This window comes from Gavia stellata, chromosome 1 (genome assembly GCF_030936135.1).
Source record: "Gavia stellata isolate bGavSte3 chromosome 1, bGavSte3.hap2, whole genome shotgun sequence".
NCBI classification, from domain to species: domain Eukaryota; kingdom Metazoa; phylum Chordata; class Aves; order Gaviiformes; family Gaviidae; genus Gavia; species Gavia stellata.
This window is the reverse complement of record NC_082594.1, coordinates 4,108,584-4,128,174: the sequence shown is the minus strand read 5'-3', so window position 1 is coordinate 4,128,174 and position 19,591 is coordinate 4,108,584. Positions and strand designations below refer to the sequence as shown.

Genomic DNA, 19,591 nt, shown 5'->3' with positions numbered 1-19,591 from the left:
CTTTGCCCACATGAAAGTTGCAGTTATCAAATAGGTGTAAAACAATATTGTTTGTTGAACTATGTAACTTCTCAGCAGTTACTTGCTCATTCAGGGAATAATGTAAGATAAACAAGAGCTTGTACTGCCAGTGTTTCTAGCCCTGTGGTAAAACAGTAATTCACTTGTGCTCTATCCTTTCCGACTGAGAGATTTTGAAAAACCCTCTTACATTGGAGAAACTGCGAGCAGATGTCCTTGGGGTTTTGCACTGGTGGAACTGAGAGCGAGGATGCTTGACATCCAGAGGTTTTTCTTATGTTGTCATAGTCGTCTTTACGTTCTTTTTCTTTCCCCCAGCACTAGGCCAGCCTCTGCCTGTAATCTGGGGGGGGGGGGTGTTCTTCCTCTTCTTTTTTTTTCCTGCCTGGAGCTACGTGTTGCTCTCTTCTCTTCCTTGTACCGCCTTTCTGCCTGATGTTGCATCCATTCCCCAATACAGTAAACTACTCTGTCCCCTGTGTAGTCCTGTGGCTCTGACAGCAGGTACCAAGCACCGATTCTCACCTCCTCACCTCTGCTCAGTGCGAGAGGGACCCAGAAATGAGGCAGTCTCCCCTGCCATCTCAGCCATGCCTGCAGCTCCAGGAAGACTGTCTGGTGGGGGAATCTTTGGATACACCTTTACTCAAACCCCTGTGGGGGTAAACCAGGGTGTTACAGCAGCAAATGTGGTGCCCGCTCCTGGGGAGGGCCATTTGGCAGGCACAGAGCTGCTAACATTCATTTTCCTTCTGCTTCCCTATTTGCAGCGTATTCTTAGCACCCTCCCAGCAATTTGCTTTCTCATGGTTAAATAAACATCAGTGCAAAGAATGCAGCTCTTCTGTGGCACTTCTGCTTAAGTAATTTCAAAGGTTTTAGTTCTGCCAGTTCACTACCAACCACTGACACCGCGATGTGCAAAGCCCATCAGTGAGACCTCAATTTCTTCATGTTGCACAAGATACGTGCGCAGCAGTGGCTGCCAAATTTACCAGTTGGGTTTTACTTTAGACTTTTTTCCACTGCTTAGACAGGGACAGTAGTTGTTTGCACCACTTCATGGCCGGCACTCCAGCTGTCACTTAGATCTGCTCCGTTTTATACTGGAGAATGGGACGAGGCTGAAGCATGAGCGATGGGAGGTGCACAGGGCACATGCCAGAACACGCCCAGACAAATGCACAGCTAATTTCCCCCCACCCCTCCCAAATGCCGAAACTGTGCCACCGTTAAAATCAGTACCCCAAATGCAAATTCCATTGCGCAGTTGTGTTGGGAGGAAGCGGGACTGGGGTCAAACCTCTTACAAAGCTCCCTGTGTATGAAGGCTTGTCCAAGGCCTTACGGGCTGCACCATACTGCCAGCTCTCCCATTTAAGAGCAAGCGTGAAGAAACTGGGAACCAAATAAGTGGAGGAAAAGTGGAGCTGCAGACCAGCCATGGCTTGGTAGGCGACAGCTAGGGAACCACTGCTTTCAGCAAAGTCTAACATGTAGCTGAGTGCCTTTTGCAGGCAGCGTTTTGCCTTTCTTAACTCCCTCCAGCTGTGAGGGCAGCATGCCCTGGGTCCAAATCTTTCCAATTAATGCTGAGCATCAGTAGCTTGGCCAAAGACGACTTTGAAGGATGGCAGGGAGGTGTTGTGTGGTCGTAGGACCGTCGTGTGGTTGTGGGATCTATTTGGAGTGTGACCCAGTGTGCTTCATCTGAGTCCAGCCCGTGGAAAAGCGACTCCCTGGAAGCCAGCAGCGATCTTGGCTTTGAAACCGGACTTCTCACTTGCGGAGAGCAAACTGCTTTTGACTTTCTGCCACCCAATAATTCTCTCTGAGCGAAACATCTTCCCTTACTGCTTGTGAAATTTGTAAAGCTGTTGAACTGCTTTTTCCACCCAAACAGAAACTGTTCCTGCTTTGGTCTTTGTTCTGCAGTTAACTCCCAACTTTCTTTTGAGAACATAATGCAGATGAATTCCAGTTTCCAGAAGGATCTTGCTGCAGCCAGGCTGTGTCTGGAGTAATGCTGATCTCATTTGGGTGGAACAAGCTAGTTGTTGCAGAATAATCTATTACCCTATTCCAAAGCTTCCGTCTTTAAATCCGCGCAGCAGGGATTATTTACTTAAGGATTTATGTGTGTGTTGGGGATCTAGTTTTGTTTGACCCTTCCAACAGAACAAAATGCAGTCAACTTTCCAGCGGCTTGAATTGCGCCTGAAGCGTGCCGCTACCGCGGAAAGGCCAGGGCCAGCTTGGGACCAGCGAGGGCCGTGGCACTGCGTCTGACATGACATGGGTACAGCTCTGCAGCTTCCTGGCCATCTCCGCCTCTGAACCAGTTCAGCAGCTTTTTAGCAAAGGAGCCTGAGCGGCTGCATCAAAACTGAGTGCAAACTTCAGTCTTTCTGCACCATGCTGTGCTGGAGACTGATACAAACCTTTTGACATAGTTTTTAGTGGAACTAGCATGGATCTGAGAGGTCTCACGAGCTCAGCAACTTGTTGGCTCCTCTTGGGTCTATTTGCTACCTGGTATTTACTGCTCTTCCTCCCCGCTCTACATTTCTGCTCCATGGTTTGCTTGAGAATTGGTTGTATCCTGAAATAGGCTTTTCTTGATGGCCGATAACTCAAACACTTGAACGTAGTCTTGTTAACAGAAAAAAATTTGGAGCTTAAGTAGAATTTGTCAGGCTGACACTTGGTCTGTGTTGATATGAGGTTACAGGCTAGTCTGCAAAGGTTACAGTCTAGTCTGCAAATACCTGTATGTGGTTTATTTGACAGTATGTGATTCTAGTTTACAATAAATAAATAAATAAGGCTTCTAATTTCTTTTTCCTATTCCTAGTAACAGCCTCCCCAACTGAAGATGTCTAATAATGGAGTTGAAACAGAAGACAAACCGCCTGCTCCTCCGATGAGAAATACCAGCACTATGATTGGATCGGGAAGCAAAGATGCTGGCACTTTAAACCATGGCTCAAAACCTTTGCCTCCCAACCCGGAAGAAAAGAAAAGGAAGGACCGATTTTACCGATCTATTTTACCAGGAGATAAAAGTACAGTATTTTGTCTCTTCTTATAAACCTCCTGTCTGCATGTTGCTCTGAATGACCTTAGTTAAACACCTGATGCTTAGTAACGGTTTAGGTTTTAGAAAACGTAGTGTGTTTTTTTTTTTTTCTTGCACAACTGTCTTGGTCATTTTGGGATATGTAAGGTGCTGGCTGTAGGTCTGTTTTTTCTAATGATTAATCCTGCCACATTTAATGCATTCCGCTTACTCTGTTTTGTGCCTTTTTTTTTTTTGGTCTTCCCCTTAAATTATGAGGACAGTGTCCCTGAATACTGTGAAAAATATAAATTGTTGTACCAATTACAAGCTGCCCATTTAAAGCTGGCATTGGCAACTCCTTTGGTGGGGAGCCCGGGGAGGTCTTTTGCTTGTTTGTTGTTTTAAACAGCAAATAATTTGAGTTAAGCATGACTAACGGGCCATCTCCTGCCAGGCCTGTCATATGTTACTGCATGGTCACTTACTCTGTTCTAGTGTTTGGGTCAGGCATTGTCTACTTGCTGTTGAGTAAGTAGTTAATTTGCATTAACTGCAAATTCTTGCACATTTCTTATGAACTGAAGAAATTTTCTCCAGTTGTAGGGACTGTAACAGATGGAAATGGAGATAGGAACTGTGAACTGTACATGAAATTCTAATTTTTAAGATCAGGATATTTTAAAAACCTCTTTCTCCCTCTCATATGAATCTTTTGAAGTGATGTATGAAAAAAAATCTCCATCCCCTAATATGTGCTGGTTTCTTTTTATATCTGACCTATTTTTTGGAGTTCTTCTTTCTAATACAACAGCTTTTTGTAGAGTCTGCATTGCAATGGTATCTGGACACTGGATAACTAAAGTTGAGCCTAGGTATCTTCAACTTCCTGGGCTTCAGGAGGGAGGCTGCCTCCTTAATTTTTATTAGCAAAAAGACTAATTGGAGTGATACTTCCACTAATTTAAATAGGCAAGATCTAGGTTCACTTTCTACAAAATACTGCAGCATTCATTATTATTATTATTATATGATACCTTCGGCAACTTTGGATTGTGTTACAAACGTGGATTTTTGATTCTGCAGTCCAGAAACCTATGAACTCCATGTTAAAAGTTTGCCAGAATTTGGTTAGAACTTGCCATTATGATTATTAATCCTAAAGAGATGTAGGAATTTTGTGTCGGCTTACTTAAGGGAGTGGGGTTTTTCAATCTCTAGGCTCAGCAGTTGCAGAGAACAAAGAAATCACCTGAAATTTATAAGACAGTAAAAGAAATACAACCTGAAATGCTAGTTTGAACTGGACTTTAAAGAAGAGCTGCAAAAGTGAATGGTTTGGGTAAAATCAGCAGACAGGCTGCCGCTGATTCGAAGATGTTTGCATTTACTGAAGATTGGCCAATGTGGCAGATGCTTCGAGACATGAGAGATTTTTGTTTAGCCAAGCCCAGCAGAGCCTTCTGTTGCAATACACCTGCCCGAACGAGAACGGTTGCTTCTGTCCTCTAATCCCTGTTGAGCAAAAAATACCTTTAACACTGTCACCTTCACTTCAGATTGGTTGATTTTCATCTTATAAAAACTTCTTCTAATCTCATGATGACAACTAAATTCCCAGTGCCTCCTGCTGCTTAAATGTTAATGAAATTCTCAGGTGTTCAGACACCTCTCTTTTGGTTTGTGCCTGAAATAATTCAGGTGTTATTTGTTAGTTTGGCTGGACTAAAAGGGGAGTTGGTTTCTGTTCACTTAGAGGAATGTAATTTTGGGCAAATCCATGACCTTTGGATCTTTACCCAGGGAAGCCAGTGATTTGTGTTTAACCTCTGCTGGAGCTGCAAAGAGCCTGTGAATATCTGAAATGCTCAGCAGTTAATTTTGCTGGCAAATATGGACGAGGGCTTTTACGCTGTAGCTGAGAGCTGCTGAAGTTGATGCTGTCAGTCCCTTCAGAGAAGTGGTAGCTCCTTACTCTGGGCAGGGAACAGGACTGGAGCAGGCACTTTATGAAGGATGGGTGGGAAAGATGGTGAAGGGGTTGCGCTTTATGCAAAGGTGCAGCTCAAACATGTGGAGTCCTCCTGTGGAGCAGGCGACAGACCTGTTGAGAGCTTGTGGGTCCAGATCAGAGGGGAGGCTAACAAGGGGGGGACATCTTGAGGCCATCTTTTTTACAGGTTGCTGGGTCAAGAAGGGCAGTTCTAGCTGAAGGCTCTTTGGAAAGTGTCTTTTCCATTGCTCTGCTCCTGTGCATGAACAGAGCTGTGGTGTAAAGGACATATGGGGCTTAAATCCTGGGCCACATACACGTTTACACACTTCCATTGAGCTATGTCCCCTTGCCACGCTGCTCTGGAGGTATCATACTCTGCCTGCAAAATTTAAGATGTAATTTGTAGTCCTGATTTCCTCTGTCCCAGCCTAAACCCCAAAACTGGTATTTAAGAAACGTGTCGGCTTAGTACTGGGTGAATCCTATCCAAATGGATGCAGAGCTCATCTGACTTGTTGCTTTCAACAGGAGTTGTGAACATCTGTAGTTTTCCTGGGCTCAGGGCTCATCAGTGTCCTAGTTGAGGGTATGACTTTGGCTTGAATGGGGCACATTTAGCTCCTCTGAGCTTTGCTGAGCTCAGCTGCAGCTTCGCGCAGAAGCAGGGTTTTGCCCACGAGGTGACAGTTTGCAACGCCCGGGAGCCCTTTCCGTGGTGACAGGGGGAGCACTTTACTCAACCTTACCAGTAGAGAAGACCTTTCTCACCTCACTATGCTTCAGGATGGGCTCATGGGCTTGCTTCATGGTGAGACATCGTGCTTCCTACTTGCAGCTCCGGTTGCCAGAGCATCATAAGGAAACTTTATGGGTGGCTCTTGTAACGGTGTCAAACGTGAGGTTTTCAATGAGAAGGTGTTAAGGTATTTGTGGGAATAAAGCACTTGGTGATAGGTAGGCCTTCTTAATCAGACAGATGATTTCTCTTTTATTTATTTTCTTATTTAAGAGTCTTCAAGGCTTTTTGACTCATTGGAAGGATAATATAATCTCTGTAGAGGAGGATTAAGTGTTTAGCAAGATTGGGAGTGCCCGTCTCTAATACTTTTTGTTTTATACCTCCTGCTATGTCATAAATATCTGCGACAAAAAGCAATTATGTTATTAATGGTTTAATATGTTTAGGCTTTTAGATCTGTCAGACTTTGGATCAAAAGCTTCTGAAGTTCATTGTCCTCTGAGACTGCTGGAGAAAAATCTCTGAATTCATGTGGCAGCTTCATGTGTGTTTACATGATGATTAATTAATTCAGTCTGGGTGCTATAAAACCCTGAGTGTGGCAGGCAGGCAGATTTAAAAAAGCATACAGAGCAATTATGGCTTCACCCGCTGTAACGTTATCGCTAAGGCAAAGTGATTTTTAGCATGAGTTTGTGGTACCTGTCCCAAAGAACTGTTGAGAGTCAGGGAAGATGCAAAGGGTTGAGATGCTGTAGGAAATGGTTGCAGGAAACTAAGATAATTGGGAGAACATTAACTGCTTCAGGGGTATGAAAAGAGCATAAATCATAACTGCAGAAAACTTTCTTTGTGTTTCTGTGTAACGTTTCGGTGTAGCCATACTGAAACTCTCTACCTGTATGTTGAACGTGAACAGAGAGCTGGAGTATTGATGTGACAGAGGCCATTATGTTATTTAATCAGTCCCTCCAGAACTGTTTTTACTGCTCTGTGTAGCTGAGGCTTGTTCAGGCCATCGTCTCCTGCTTTGGGTAAGCTAGCAGTCAGCAGTCATCTCGGTTTGCTGGTTGAATGGATACTGGAGCAGTTGGTTGCAGAGAAGTTTCTTGGGATTTGGGTATGCAGCAGGGAGCTCGGGTTGTCTGAATGTAGAAATAAAAAAACACTTAAGTGTATTGACTTGTGGATAGCAGCTTAATACCCTTTAGCTTTTTTAGGGATACATTCAAATCTGCTATGGCAGTTGTCCTGGACCACGTGTGGGTGTGTGTCACCCGTGCAGCACTCCTGCGTACTGGTGCTAGTACAGGTGCCCTCTTCTTCCTCACCTGAGTGATGAGCTTCTAGGCTGAGCTGACACCTTACTCTTTGGCTTGGAGGAATGGACTGTTCCTGTATACAGGCCTATAGAGTATGGTGCCTCTGATGGCTCTCTCTGCCTCTCTTTTCCTCCTGCTTTCCATCCACCACTAATGCATGCAGCTTTTTCTGTATACCTGCTGGATGCAGCTGCTTGTTCCTTCTTTGGCAGGCCTCCGTGCTGCAGATGCTCACCATCTGCTAACCAGCAGCTGCTTCTGTCTCCTTCTAGCTTCCCCCTCTGCGATTGCTCCTCCGGCATTGCAGTTTTCTCTCCTCCTTCCCCTTGGCAACTCTGTCACTCTTTTGCGATTCAGCTTGCCCCATCCCCTTTGTTTGAAAGAGGAATTGAAAACAATCTGTTCCGTCTTCATGTCCCAAATGGAGCATCTGATCCTTTTCTTTCTCCAAAATTACTCTGTGCAATAGTAACTCTGTAATGACGCAGAGAACAGTGCCAGAGCTGGCACTGAAGGAGACAGTGTCCTTTGGGGTAAGCTCTGACCACCTCTACAAAACTAACCACCAGCAGTGTCTTAAATAATTGAGATATTGAGCATTAGCCTCACAGGTTTCTGAAATACCTGGGGTTTGGCATTCACGTTGCCAAAAATGCACTGGGGAATGTCAGCCACGAAACGGATTCTGTTTGGCTTTAGATACAAAAGGTAGCAGATGGGAAGCACAAGTGGTTTAGTCACCTTCTCCTGGCTCTGCTTATTTTATAACTGCAAGGAGCAGCAAATCCAAATAGAATGAGGTTCTTCCTTAAACTGTTCTCAGTTTCTTGAATACAGTAAATATTAAAAGGAAGGTGGAGTCCTTAATATGTCGTGAATATGGATGAACTTCATCCAAGGCATAATGATAATCTTGTTTGAAGACTTGACTTGAAAATTTGCAGGGTGCATCTGCTTTGATTTATTTCCTTTCCTGTTTCTTCATGACTTCTGCTCCCCACCTGCCAGATTCTGCCCTCTTGTTCTGTGTCTTCAAAGCTTGTTATTAAAACCACTTTTAGTTCATTTTGTAAGCAGAAAAATACAAATGGTTTTGCTCATGTAAGATTTTGTAGCAGAAGCACATGTTATATTTGGATTTTTTCATAAACTCTGTTTTGAGGATGTAGGATGAAGGAAGCAATTTATAACCAGTATTTATAGTTAATTTTGTCCCTGTCTTAATATGAGAGGTAAGTGTATATTTAACACACATAATATGTTTTTTTCAAAGTTCCTTAAAACAACGAAAAAAAAGTGTTCAAAGCTTCATGGCTCCCACTTACTGCCACTGTAGTGTTTTTGACTCTGACCTGTATAAGTCTGAGTGAATATTTTAGGTAAATAGTTCTTGTGCTATTGAGTCTAGCCTTACTGGTTGATACTTGACGCAGAAAATATCAGTTTCCTTGTCTTACGCTTGTCCTGTGTTACAGGACTTTGATTTTTGTTGTCCACTCACTGTGGCTGCTCTTAAGTGAGGTAAGAAAGTTTTTAAACTTGCTGTTTTTTTGCCCCAGATCAAAATCCTATAACTAGCAAAAGAGGTGTGTGGTTGGGTAGGTAAATTAGAAGCTATTAGGGAGATTTTAATTCTTGATGGATTTATGGATTATTTTTTTGTTGTTGTTGTCTCTTCCAGCCAATAAAAAGAAAGAGAAAGAGCGGCCGGAGATATCCCTCCCTTCAGACTTTGAACACACGATTCATGTGGGATTTGATGCAGTCACGGGAGAATTCACAGTAAGTGAATCGGGAGGAAAAGAGAACTATGTGGTTTGGCTTATTGCTGGGAGGAGCCAGGACCCATTAATCTTTTATATAGTAATGCTGGAAAGGCTATTACCATCATCTAGTTTGATCTCCTTTGAAACACAACTGCAGAGGTTACCCACTAATTCCTGCTGAGAGACTGTTTGTCAAACTCGGCACATCCCAGGAGCCCAGGCTGCCAGCAAACTTTTCCTTTCCTGTTTTTGGGCTGATGTAGACAGCAAAACATGGTATATCTGTCCTCTCTTCCCCTCCCCTCCTCTTCTAGAGCTGGATTAGGTCTACAGCATAGTCTCTGTCCCCCAAATGGGGCTCTGGGAGTTTCCCTTTAGGAGACACACAACTGTGCGTAACTGTTTATGACAGAATGTGTATGTGCTGTCCTAAGGCTAAATGTCAGATGCTTTTATGTTTTGGGTTTTTTTTATTGACATGCAAAATACTATGAAGACAGAGTTGTTTTTCATCATATTCTTCTTAATTTCATTACGAGATAGTATTTAATAGCAGCAGAAGTTGTTTGTGAGCAGGCTGTTTTTACCTGCTTTAATACACTGCTTTTTCATGGAATTTGCTCTCCTAACCTAAATTCTGTGATTCTGTGATTCCGTGTGTACAGCTGTGTTTTGCATGTCAACCTCTAGACTTGCCCAGGTTAACCTAGGTGTACTAGTGGGGCGTTACTGGAATGGTGTATCCAGCCATCCTTTTGAACAGGGAGGGTAACTTTATTGATAAAGCATCCCAGTCACTTGTCACTTCATCTATACAAACTGTTGTTCTTGCTGGTGATGAAAAGCACAAGTCAGGTTGTACTCCAGATGTATTTCTTTTCTGGCTGAAATGATGTCCCTGTAATGAAATTCTCATATGTGAGATTAACAGCTCTGCTTTCCCAGCTCTGGTCACAACAGGCGCCAAACCTGTATTATCAAAGAACTGTAGTGCTACAAGAAGACCCAAATGAATGTTGCATGAATGTTGCATGTTCATTGCGCTAGATGCTATACAGCATACGTTACTTCTATAGTCTTTCTTGGATAGATGTAAATATGTGTATACCTGTGCATAAAGGTTTTTTTTTTTTTTCACTTGAGGCTCTTCCTGAATTGCAGCATTTGGGTCTGCTCCTTTCTGTCTTTTGAGTTTTGGTCTTCAAAGGATGTGGGGCTCACCCAGAGCCCTGTGGGCAGAGTGGCATTTGCATGTCCATGTAAGGAATGTGTGACTTGTAACACAGTGGCTAGGAAGGTACCCATCCACCACCTCTTTCCCTTTCCTCTCCTATTCTTTCGCTATTTCCCTCACAGCACTGAGTAACCCCAGAAACTGTGTGGCAGAACTGTGGCGGCAGGTGTGTGTGCTGTGAACCACGTTAGGCTGACTGTGAGCTAACGAGGTGCATCTCCCCACAGGGAATGCCGGAGCAATGGGCGCGTTTACTGCAGACTTCCAACATCACCAAGTCAGAGCAGAAGAAGAACCCTCAGGCAGTGCTGGACGTGTTGGAGTTTTACAACTCCAAGAAGATCTCCAACAGCCAGAAGTACATGAGTTTCACAGGTACACGGTGATCATTTCATACAGCTGCTTTGTCCAACTTTCCATTAGTCACTACATGTGGCATTTCTTTCATTTAATCAGCGAGTAGGTTTGTCTTTTCAAGGAAAATGTGAATGAGATTCTCTGGCTGCTGAAGCACCCCTCTTCCTCTAAAGTGCTGTTCTGTTAATCCTGATGCCCAGCATAGCTGCAAAAGAGGAGGTCAGTCAACTGACCAAATCCCAAAACAGATAGGTTTTTCTGAAGCTTACAGCCAGCATCTGGAAGGCAGATCCCAGAGTGTTGGGTTCCCTGTGATGAAAATCCCTGGAGAAAACAGGCAGCTAAATTTTGCACCAGTTTGTTTCCAGTGTGGATGTTGCTTCGTGCACGCTTGGGGTGAGGGTCCTTCTGCTCCCATGTGCTGTGATTGAGAAATACGTCTCAGCTGCTAGGTGCTTGATAACTGCTGGCTGGATTCCTCTAAAAATCAAAGTTGCCAAGGTTTTGTGCTGCCTTTGTATGGATTACATGCCCACTGGAGGACTGCTGCAACCACCGCTCCTTTTCCCTTTCAACTCTTAACTCCTTCCCTTTCTGAATATTAATCCCTGCTTTGGTTCTTTTTAAGAGGATAGAGCCATGTCACCAGAGCTGGTATTACTTAGGAAGGCTCCAGGCAGGGATGAAAGCACAAATCTTCCCCATATGTGCCTGGATAGTCCAACAAAAAGCCCACCAGTTGACTCGTGGGGTCCTCGGTTGCTATTCCAGGAAGTTTAGGTGGCTGAGACTGAACATCTTGCAGGTCTTGGGCTAGCTGCAGTGCCTCTGCTGGTGATTTAGCCCACTGAAAATATTTTGTTTATGCAGATGGAGGACAGTATTCATTCAGGTGTTGCTCTGGGAAATTCCACCCTCCTGCAGCAGGGATTTGGGGCCCCTGCATTTATCTGCAGAATTTTTTACACTCTATTCCCATGTCTGCCAGGTGTCAGCTTGTTCTGGGGAGCTGAAGGTTGTGCCTAGGTTTGGGAGCAGCCTTTTTTTCCTGCCCCTTCCAAAGGGAGCTTGTCCCTTTCTCCTCTCCCCACTGCTGCTGCATTTACAACTCATTTATAACGGCATTACTATCTGTCTCTTTCAGATAAATCGACAGAGGATTACAATTCATCAAATACGTTGGTAAGCCTTGTATTCACATTCTGTCTCAAGTTTGGGGATTTAAAACCTTTGATAAAGTAGTTAACTATATGTAAACTTTTAGTTTGCGTAGTGTTTTAAAATCTGAACTATATATATTTGTGTAGGGTTTATACACTATATACATGTTTATAAAAACAGGCATGCTCCTTTCACTTTTTTTTTCATCTGGGGGACAATCAAGTAGGCAGAAGTAGCTTTCATTAGTGGAGAGTGAATTAGTGAATAGAAATTAGTGAATTAATGAATAGAAATAGTTCTGTGTTCAGAGAAGTCGATCTGTTCTTGTACCTAGAATTTGATAACTGCTCTGCTTTCAGGTTTTGTATGCCTCTATAAACATCTATGATATAACAAAGTTTAATTACTAGCCTGCAAGGTCTGACTGACCAAAATTAATGTTGATTAACCAAACTAATCTCCAGCAGAAAAGGAAATAAAAGGTTCTTCTCCGCTCTGCATGACCTTTACTCTCGTAAGGACCAGGAAAGGCACCACTCCTTTTTGCTCTGTTAGGAGACATGATACTTTTCTGTATGTGCGTGTGAGTTGGAAGAAACAAAACTTCCAGTTTAAGATGATTCATAGAGCGCCACAATTCCCTTATCTCTTGTTTTCTCACTGACATGCCATTATCTAGAGTTGGCTTGTTCTGCTCCCTTCCGGAGGCAGCGTATTCAGATTTGACCATTTAGGACTCTCTGCGAAAAGAAAAGGAGAATGTTTCTGCCATCGTTCATTATTACATGTCATTGTACGTCAGTCCTCAGGAGTTCAGAATATCTGAGGCTGTTGGATTTTAAAGTAAATCCTGGAAAAAGCAGTAGTTACCAGTCTACTGAAACAGCCTGATGTTTTTGGAAGACAGTGGGTAACCTTTAATTTTGGGGATATTCAGGAAATTCCCAGTACATAGGTGTGTTTTATTGTTGCTTTTAACAGGCTAAACTTTTGTGTTATGTCAAGTGCACTTCAGCAATTATATATCAGGATACTGGTGACTTCAAGTATTTTAGGTTTAGTGAAATACTACGTTGGTTTCCCCCTCTTTCAGAGAGAATTTTGTCTGAATACTTTTTCCCCTGCCACTCTTGGGGAACTGATTATGCGCAAGCAGAACTGGTCTAGTGGGTTGAGGATCTCGCCAAGTTTATTTTGAAATATTTATAAGTGTAAAGGATGGAATGAACTTCAAATCCAGTTTCAAATTTAAAAGCTTAAAAGTGCCTTTGATTTCTAATCACAGTATTGCAAAAAAAAATACGGATTTTTTTTTTTAACCACTTATAAAACTTAAAAAAATCCCAAACAACATCGTACCTATTTTTCATAAAATTTTCTTTTAGAAAGCCATTTTAAAAGAGATTTGAAAAGATTTTACCAGATTCTGCTTCCAAAATCTCTCATTACTTAGTTCTCAGTCACAATACCAAAGCTGATGCTAACTTGACCTCCCAACTTTTAGAAAAAACATTTAGGATTTTGATGCAGATTAAAAATGTAATAACTGAAATCTCCAATTTGCATGATCGGGGTTCGAAGCAAGCAGCAAAACAAGAGAGCAACATAAATAAGGATGAATGTTTCCAAAACCAGATGTTGCTCCCGGAATTGCTGGGTCTGCCGTGTGGGTGTTGGGAAGGCAGTGAGAGAGCCCAGGTCCTTGCGAAGAGGATTGCAATCAGGCAGGCAGACGGGAAGCTCTGAACAGTTGTGTCAGGCAGAGCTGGGTTGCCCGTCTGTTTGCCACGCAGGCTCAGGATCTTTGGAGGCTGAATTTTTCAGATATTGTAACTTTCTTGCCTGTTCTTATTATTTTTCTGCGCTTGCTTCAATGCAGTCTCTGTTAGGAGCTTAGTCCAATGTTTGTGATTTTGTTTATAGCAAGCGATCGAGTTTTTATTTTTGTGTAACCACATGCAGAATGTGAAGGCTGTCTCTGAGACCCCTGCGGTGCCCTCAGTGTCTGAAGATGAAGATGATGAAGATGATGCAGCTCCACCCCCCGTGATAGCTCCACGACCTGAACACACAAAATCTGTGAGCAGAAATACCTCCTTCAGCCCCTGCCGCTGCAGTCACAGTTGGGTCTTGACTGTGGCTCCTCATTCACGCTGCATGGCATGGTGCTGAGCCCTTCTGGGGAGCAGGAGGGAGGAGGTGGGAGCCATTCCTTCTGGCAGAGCACCGTTGTATTATCACCCGCCTAGTTGGCGGGGGGACAAGAGAGTCCTTGCTTAGTGACGTTAGCTGTTAACAAAGTAGGTATAGAAATGCATCCCTGACAACAAGAAGAACAATAACAAGATGAATAGAAGTGTTTAAGTCTTCATCTGATTTGTATTAATACGGATGTTTTTCTCAACAAAATTAGATATACACCCGCTCTGTGATAGACCCTCTTCCTCCTCCTACCAGAGATGTGGCCACCTCTCCTATTTCTTCTCCCTCGGAAAACAGCATGACGGCACCTGACATGCTGGTCAGGAACACAGAGAAACAAAAGAAAAAGCCAAAAATGTCAGATGAAGAGATCTTGGAAAAATTAAGTATGTCCTTTTTTAAAAAAAAATTAAATTCCAAGTCCTCTGTGTTGATTTCTCAAAATCTTAATAAGCTGAAATGTTTTGACATTCCCATTTTGAGATCCCTTACTGAAGACATTACATTGTGACTGTGTGCCAGAATTGGGGGCAGATGTAAGGAGGGAGCATAAATGTAAGCTGAGCACCTGTGATGCCAACTGAAGTCCCTGAGGAGTTATAGATCCTCAGGCTTTGCAAAACAAGCCCTGAATAAGTAACATCTACTTAACTATGAAGTCTGAGATTGTTCTACATCTTGATATTCTGTAGCTCTGGAGCGTGGATGATTATATTGAAATGTTAGACATAAGGTGTCTAAAAGATGGAGAGAAAATGCATCGCCAAGATCGCCTTCCACAATACCATGATGTAAAGTGACTTGGTTATTTTTAAGTGCCTTAATGTTGTGTGGGTACCCAAATTAGTGGTGGTTTCTGAGGGAAAAATCATCATGTCTCTCTGTTGCATCCTAGTGTCTTTAACAGTCCTTACCTTCAGTTCAAGTGCCTCTCTGCTGCCTGGTATTTTTGGGTCATGCTGTGACATATCCGACAGCTGAACCAGCTTTTCTGTGCAATTGATTGCTAACCTCAGCCTGGGCCAGTTTTTATTAGGGTAGAGCATTTCTAATTCTTTGAGCTTCTAATCCTGTATTAATTACATACATCCCTTGCTTGTTAGTTGATGAAAATTGTGTTAGCACCCCTAAGGGCAGGCTGGTCTCCTCGGTTGAGGATATACCCCTAAAGATCAGTATTTTCTGAAGCAAAGACTAGTAGCTAGATGAAGGAAAATGTAATCTGAGGGTATAACTTAAAAAGATAAAATAAAATTAAAGTGGCATCTGGGTCCCTCATTCCTCTAAATAAAGCCTAAATTGAATTGATGGCATGTTAACTGGAACTGCTTGCTGTTGGAGAACTCACACCCATTGTCTCAAAACAGCAGCTTCACTCACTGAATTAGCAGGACCTTTGTACCATTAAGGATTCAAGCCTTTTTTGTGACCAGGTAGGGCAAGTAGGGACTGTGGCAGGAAAAAAAGTGCTATTGTAAAACAAATACACTCACTTCTGTAATGAAGAGAAATGCAAGTGCTACTCTTGGAAGTGTTGGGAGGCAGATGTACCTTCTGACACCTTGCTTGCTCCAGCAAGTGGTGTTCAGTGCTGAACTGATTCTTTAGAATTGAGGGGTTTCATTATAAATGTACAGGTGTGTCAAGTTCAGTGGCTGCTGTTAGGTGTCAGCTTCTAGATGTGGGCTAGTCAGAAATATGCGATGAAGTTGAATCTTGTTTTAAACGGATGTTTTTCCGCTGAGGGCAGTGGAGTTGTACTTGCACAAAGGCATGCAACCCTTTCATGTTTTGGTCTGACATGTGAATAAAATGACTAAAATCTTAAAGCATATGTATATTTACACATACTAAAGATGTGCAAAGGTTAAAAGGAAGCTGATAAATCTCCACCTCTTAGCATTGACACAGCATTGGTGCAAACATTAATGAATCCTCACCTGACGTTTTGGGAGGTCGGAAACATTACCCCATTTACAGATGAGAGCATTAAACAGGGCAAGATTGGCAGCTGCCTCTTGTCACTGCAGCAATGTCCTGTCACTGCCTTGGGGAAATGTTTGCCGGTCTTGAAGTCTGAACTTGTAGCCTGTGTTATAGTCTTTGAGGTAAAGTTTATGAACATTTGTTCAGAAATGCTCATCCTCAGGGCAGACAGCACTGCTTCCGTAGTTGTACAGTGGGGTTTATATAGTCAGATTTCTCTTCCCACCCTCCTCTCCAAACATGGGCCATATTCTCTTCCTTTACCTCTGTCTGCCCTAAACCCTGTGAGTTTGGCTGCTCTCCAGTGGTGTCTGAAAATAGCCTGCTCTTACTCTGCTTGCTACTGGATTGCTTGGCCTAATGACCACGAGCAGTTTCTTTGCCAATATACATCTGTTTAGGCTCAGCCCTAGACCCCTGTGAAAGCAGCACCATATGTTGGCAGCTTGAGTGACTTGCAAACACCAACTCAGATGCAGCTCTGCATCCCTTGATCCTATTAGCCACCCTGGTGCTGTTAGAGAGGAGACTTGCTCCCAGCTGAGCTCTAGGAGTTGTTGGCTCTGATTTCTTTAGCCTAAAAAGGGTGCGTATTCCTGCCTGCCATAGGGCTGTTATGCATATCAGTTAATGTTTGCAGGGAGCGTTGTGTTTCAGCGATGCTCCTTTTATCAGCTTCTCCAATTTACCCCTTGGCAACCTGCCATACAATTCGCAGGACTGCAGCGCATCTATGCAGCCTGCCAACCGCCAGCCCTTGTGCTGAAAGCTTCCTCCCCTCGGACAGAAAACTTTGTGTTCCTTGTGGATACCAAATCCACCTTGAGCCTGAGCGGCCCCTCACCGCCCCGTGTTGCAGAACACCAGGCAAAGTGCTTTCCCTCTGAGGGATGCAGTAATACACTTTCTTCTGGCTGAACAGCCACGTTAGGGGTGAATGAGCAGAGAATGCTCTGGTTTTGGAGAGCAACCCGAGGCAATGCTGCAGTCGCATGGTAACTGCTGCTAAAACCTGCACTGACTGTTAAATTTCTAGACAAGCATGGGCCAGGCCAGGGGACGTTTGGCTCTGAAGTGTCTCTCCAGCTTCCCCCCCGAGTCTTGCAACCCAGTCATTGGGTCAGTAATGGCTATGGTCATGCTGGTACGGAAACGTCGTAAATTACTTTTTGTTCTCCCAGAAATTGTCATGATGTAGGGAAATTTTTGGCTAAATTTGCAACAGACTCTTGCCTTTAAGATGAATGAGACCCTGGCCTCCAAATTCAGAGAACGTTGCAGTGCAGGGGCTTCTTAGATCATCCACTGTGTTGAAGCTGGGGGTGATTTTAAGTTGCAGGTTTCCAGTAAATAATTGTATTTACATGTGTGAAGTCTGTGTATTCCCATCTTGTGCCTGACAGTGTACAGTCACCGGCTGCTAGTGAAGATTAAATGTGCTTCGTGTCCGTGTTTCAGCATTTCTGAGGGGAAATACCTGTGAGAGGGGAATGCTGCAGGTGGTACGTGTGTAAATAACTGGGGACTGACTTGGTGTTCATGTGCCTCTGCATTTCTGGCAAGTGGTTCACGAGGCTTGGCAGAGCCTGCTGTGGTCGTGGGGCTGCTCTTAAAGTACAGTTGGTTCTTATAGCTGTATGAAAAAGTACTTACAAAATCCTCTTGTTTTTTTTTTTTTTGGTTTGGTTTTTTGTAGGAAGTATTGTGAGTGTGGGCGATCCAAAAAAGAAGTACACGTGTTTTGAGAAGATTGGACAAGGGTTAGTATACAGTCCTCTGTCCTATATCTTTCCTTATGCTAAGAAGGAAGCACTGAAACCAGGCTAAGTTAGTTTGCTGAAAAGCTGTTGGTGATGCTTTGGAGAGTTTTTTTTGTTTGGTTGTTTTTTTGTTTTCTTTTTCTTTTGTATTTTTTGGGGGGTTTTGATGGGCTCCAAACCCCCACACCTCCCCCCCCTGCTCTTCTCCCTTTCCTGGCAAAGTCTTGAGTCACAGGGACTGGGGTTTTTTTGTGCGGTTGTGTTTTAATATAAGAAAATATGTCATTAGATGATCAGGTTGCTAAATATAGCTACAAGCAGGGAAGGAACTGCTTATTTTTCGGCATGCAAGACAATCTTCAAATTACAGATTTGCTTTCTGAATCAACGTGGGTGTTGTGCCCCTCTTAGCAGGGTAGGGAGAAAGTAGGGATTGTGGGAGAGGCCGTAGTGAGGCAAATCAGTGCAAATCACTGAGATCTGCTGTCAGCTCCATGTGCTGAGGCTCAACTCGCATTTCCCTTACTACAAATGCCACATTTGTTTACTTTAGCTGACCCTATCTGCTCTGTAATCATGTTGGGCAGTCTGCAAGCTGGGGCAGTGCAGTCATGCCAGTTTAAATGGGATCAACACACGGTCCTACAAGCTGTGCTACATTGCTGGTTTAGCAGCAAGGGTTTGGATGACCATAGTGTCCCTTATCAGGAGCTTTGTTCCCCGTAAATTTTCTGGCTTCTGCTCCAACAGCAGTCTTGGCTCAGAAATATTTCAGATGATATTTACTACTGGAATTATTGCATGAAAAGGAATGGGACTGAGAGCACTTCAAAGAGACAAGTGGGAAGTGGCATGTGTTAAGCTCTCAGTCTTGCTATGAGGCACTAATAGGTGTTTTTTTTCTTTTCTCTCTTTTGTTTAGAGCCTCAGGTACAGTTTACACTGCAATGGATGTAGCTACAGGGCAGGAGGTAAGTGCTGCCAGAATACCATAGCAGTGGATTTTGGATTATGTCCTAGAAGTTCAAGTTGATGCTACAAAATAAAGATGGTCTTTCAGGGGTTCGTGACATCTTATTTTTAATGAGGTATTTATTTCCTTACTAATGAGACATGGTCGAGTGGTCTGAGCAGAAAACTGGAAAAAATTATTTCCCAACTTTTGATTCCTGAATCATTTCATATTTGTAAAGAAATCTTTCTGTGACCACAGAGGCTAGAAGCAAATGTTCGGACTGGATAGTTCCTCAGTAGAAGTTGTCTCTTCATCCCCAAGGTTCCTGCCTGTCCCCATTTAAACTCTTTTATATGCCCTCTGCTCCTTTTGCTTCCTACACTGATACTAGTTGACTTGCATAGAAATAGTTCCTCTCCCACCCCTTGCCCAGTTGCATTCTGCCCTTGAATTGAGAGACAAGGAATGTCTGTCTTTTTTTTTTTTTCCCCCCTGCTCCCGAAAACTGAAAAGTGCCCTGCGTATTGCATGCATGCATAATAAAGTAGTAGTGACTGTTATGCAGCATCTGTGGAAACCATTACTGCTAGATGGAGGATTTTTAAAGAGGAAAGTGTATGCATTATTCCAAATTTATTTATGGAAGTCTGCAGCAATGCGTGTCTACTTTGCATTTGTACAATGTCAGGGTTATCCACCAGTAAATTTCATAATTGTGCTTTTTGCTGAAACTCCTTCACCCCCTTTTCCAGTTTCTGAAGAATTAATACAGTTCAATTGCAGCCTCTGGGGAAGGGGCGTTGCATTTATTTTGAAGCAATGAGAAATATTATAGGAGGATGAACTCCTCTGATGGTTTTCTGCTTTCTTTCCGGACCCCTTTGGTGACTCCCATGTGATATTTGAACCTTATATTACAACAGGCTTTTAAATCATTCCCATTACACTAGTGTGATCGGGCCCTGGATTTTTAAATTTGCATTTGGGATTGCTGTAACCTTGGCATGCTGTTGACCTGTTCTTGTCTGTGAAGC

At 43.2% G+C, this 19,591-nt stretch overlaps 1 protein-coding gene across 7 annotated transcripts in view; it reads left to right on the top strand.

The window, feature by feature from the left end:
• Positions 1-2,896: 2,896 nt before the first annotated feature.
• The window catches only part of PAK1 (p21 (RAC1) activated kinase 1), a 30,506-nt gene continuing 13,811 nt past the window's right edge, over positions 2,897-19,591 (top strand). For 3 of the 7 annotated variants that reach the window (XM_059836213.1, XM_059836222.1, XM_009820908.2), the window contains exons 1-8: positions 2,897-3,086; positions 8,818-8,918; positions 10,364-10,511; positions 11,638-11,675; positions 13,617-13,733; positions 14,068-14,242; positions 17,539-17,602; positions 18,525-18,573. In XM_059836213.1, the coding sequence (XP_059692196.1) occupies positions 2,897-3,086; positions 8,818-8,918; positions 10,364-10,511; positions 11,638-11,675; positions 13,617-13,733; positions 14,068-14,242; positions 17,539-17,602; positions 18,525-18,573 (882 nt within the window). Of the gene's footprint in view, positions 3,087-8,817; positions 8,919-10,339; positions 10,512-11,637; positions 11,676-13,616; positions 13,734-14,067; positions 14,247-17,538; positions 17,603-18,524; positions 18,574-19,591 lie in introns of all 7 variants that reach the window. The other 4 variants (XM_059836229.1, XM_059836197.1, XM_059836233.1 and 1 more) reach the window with 4 other exon arrangements.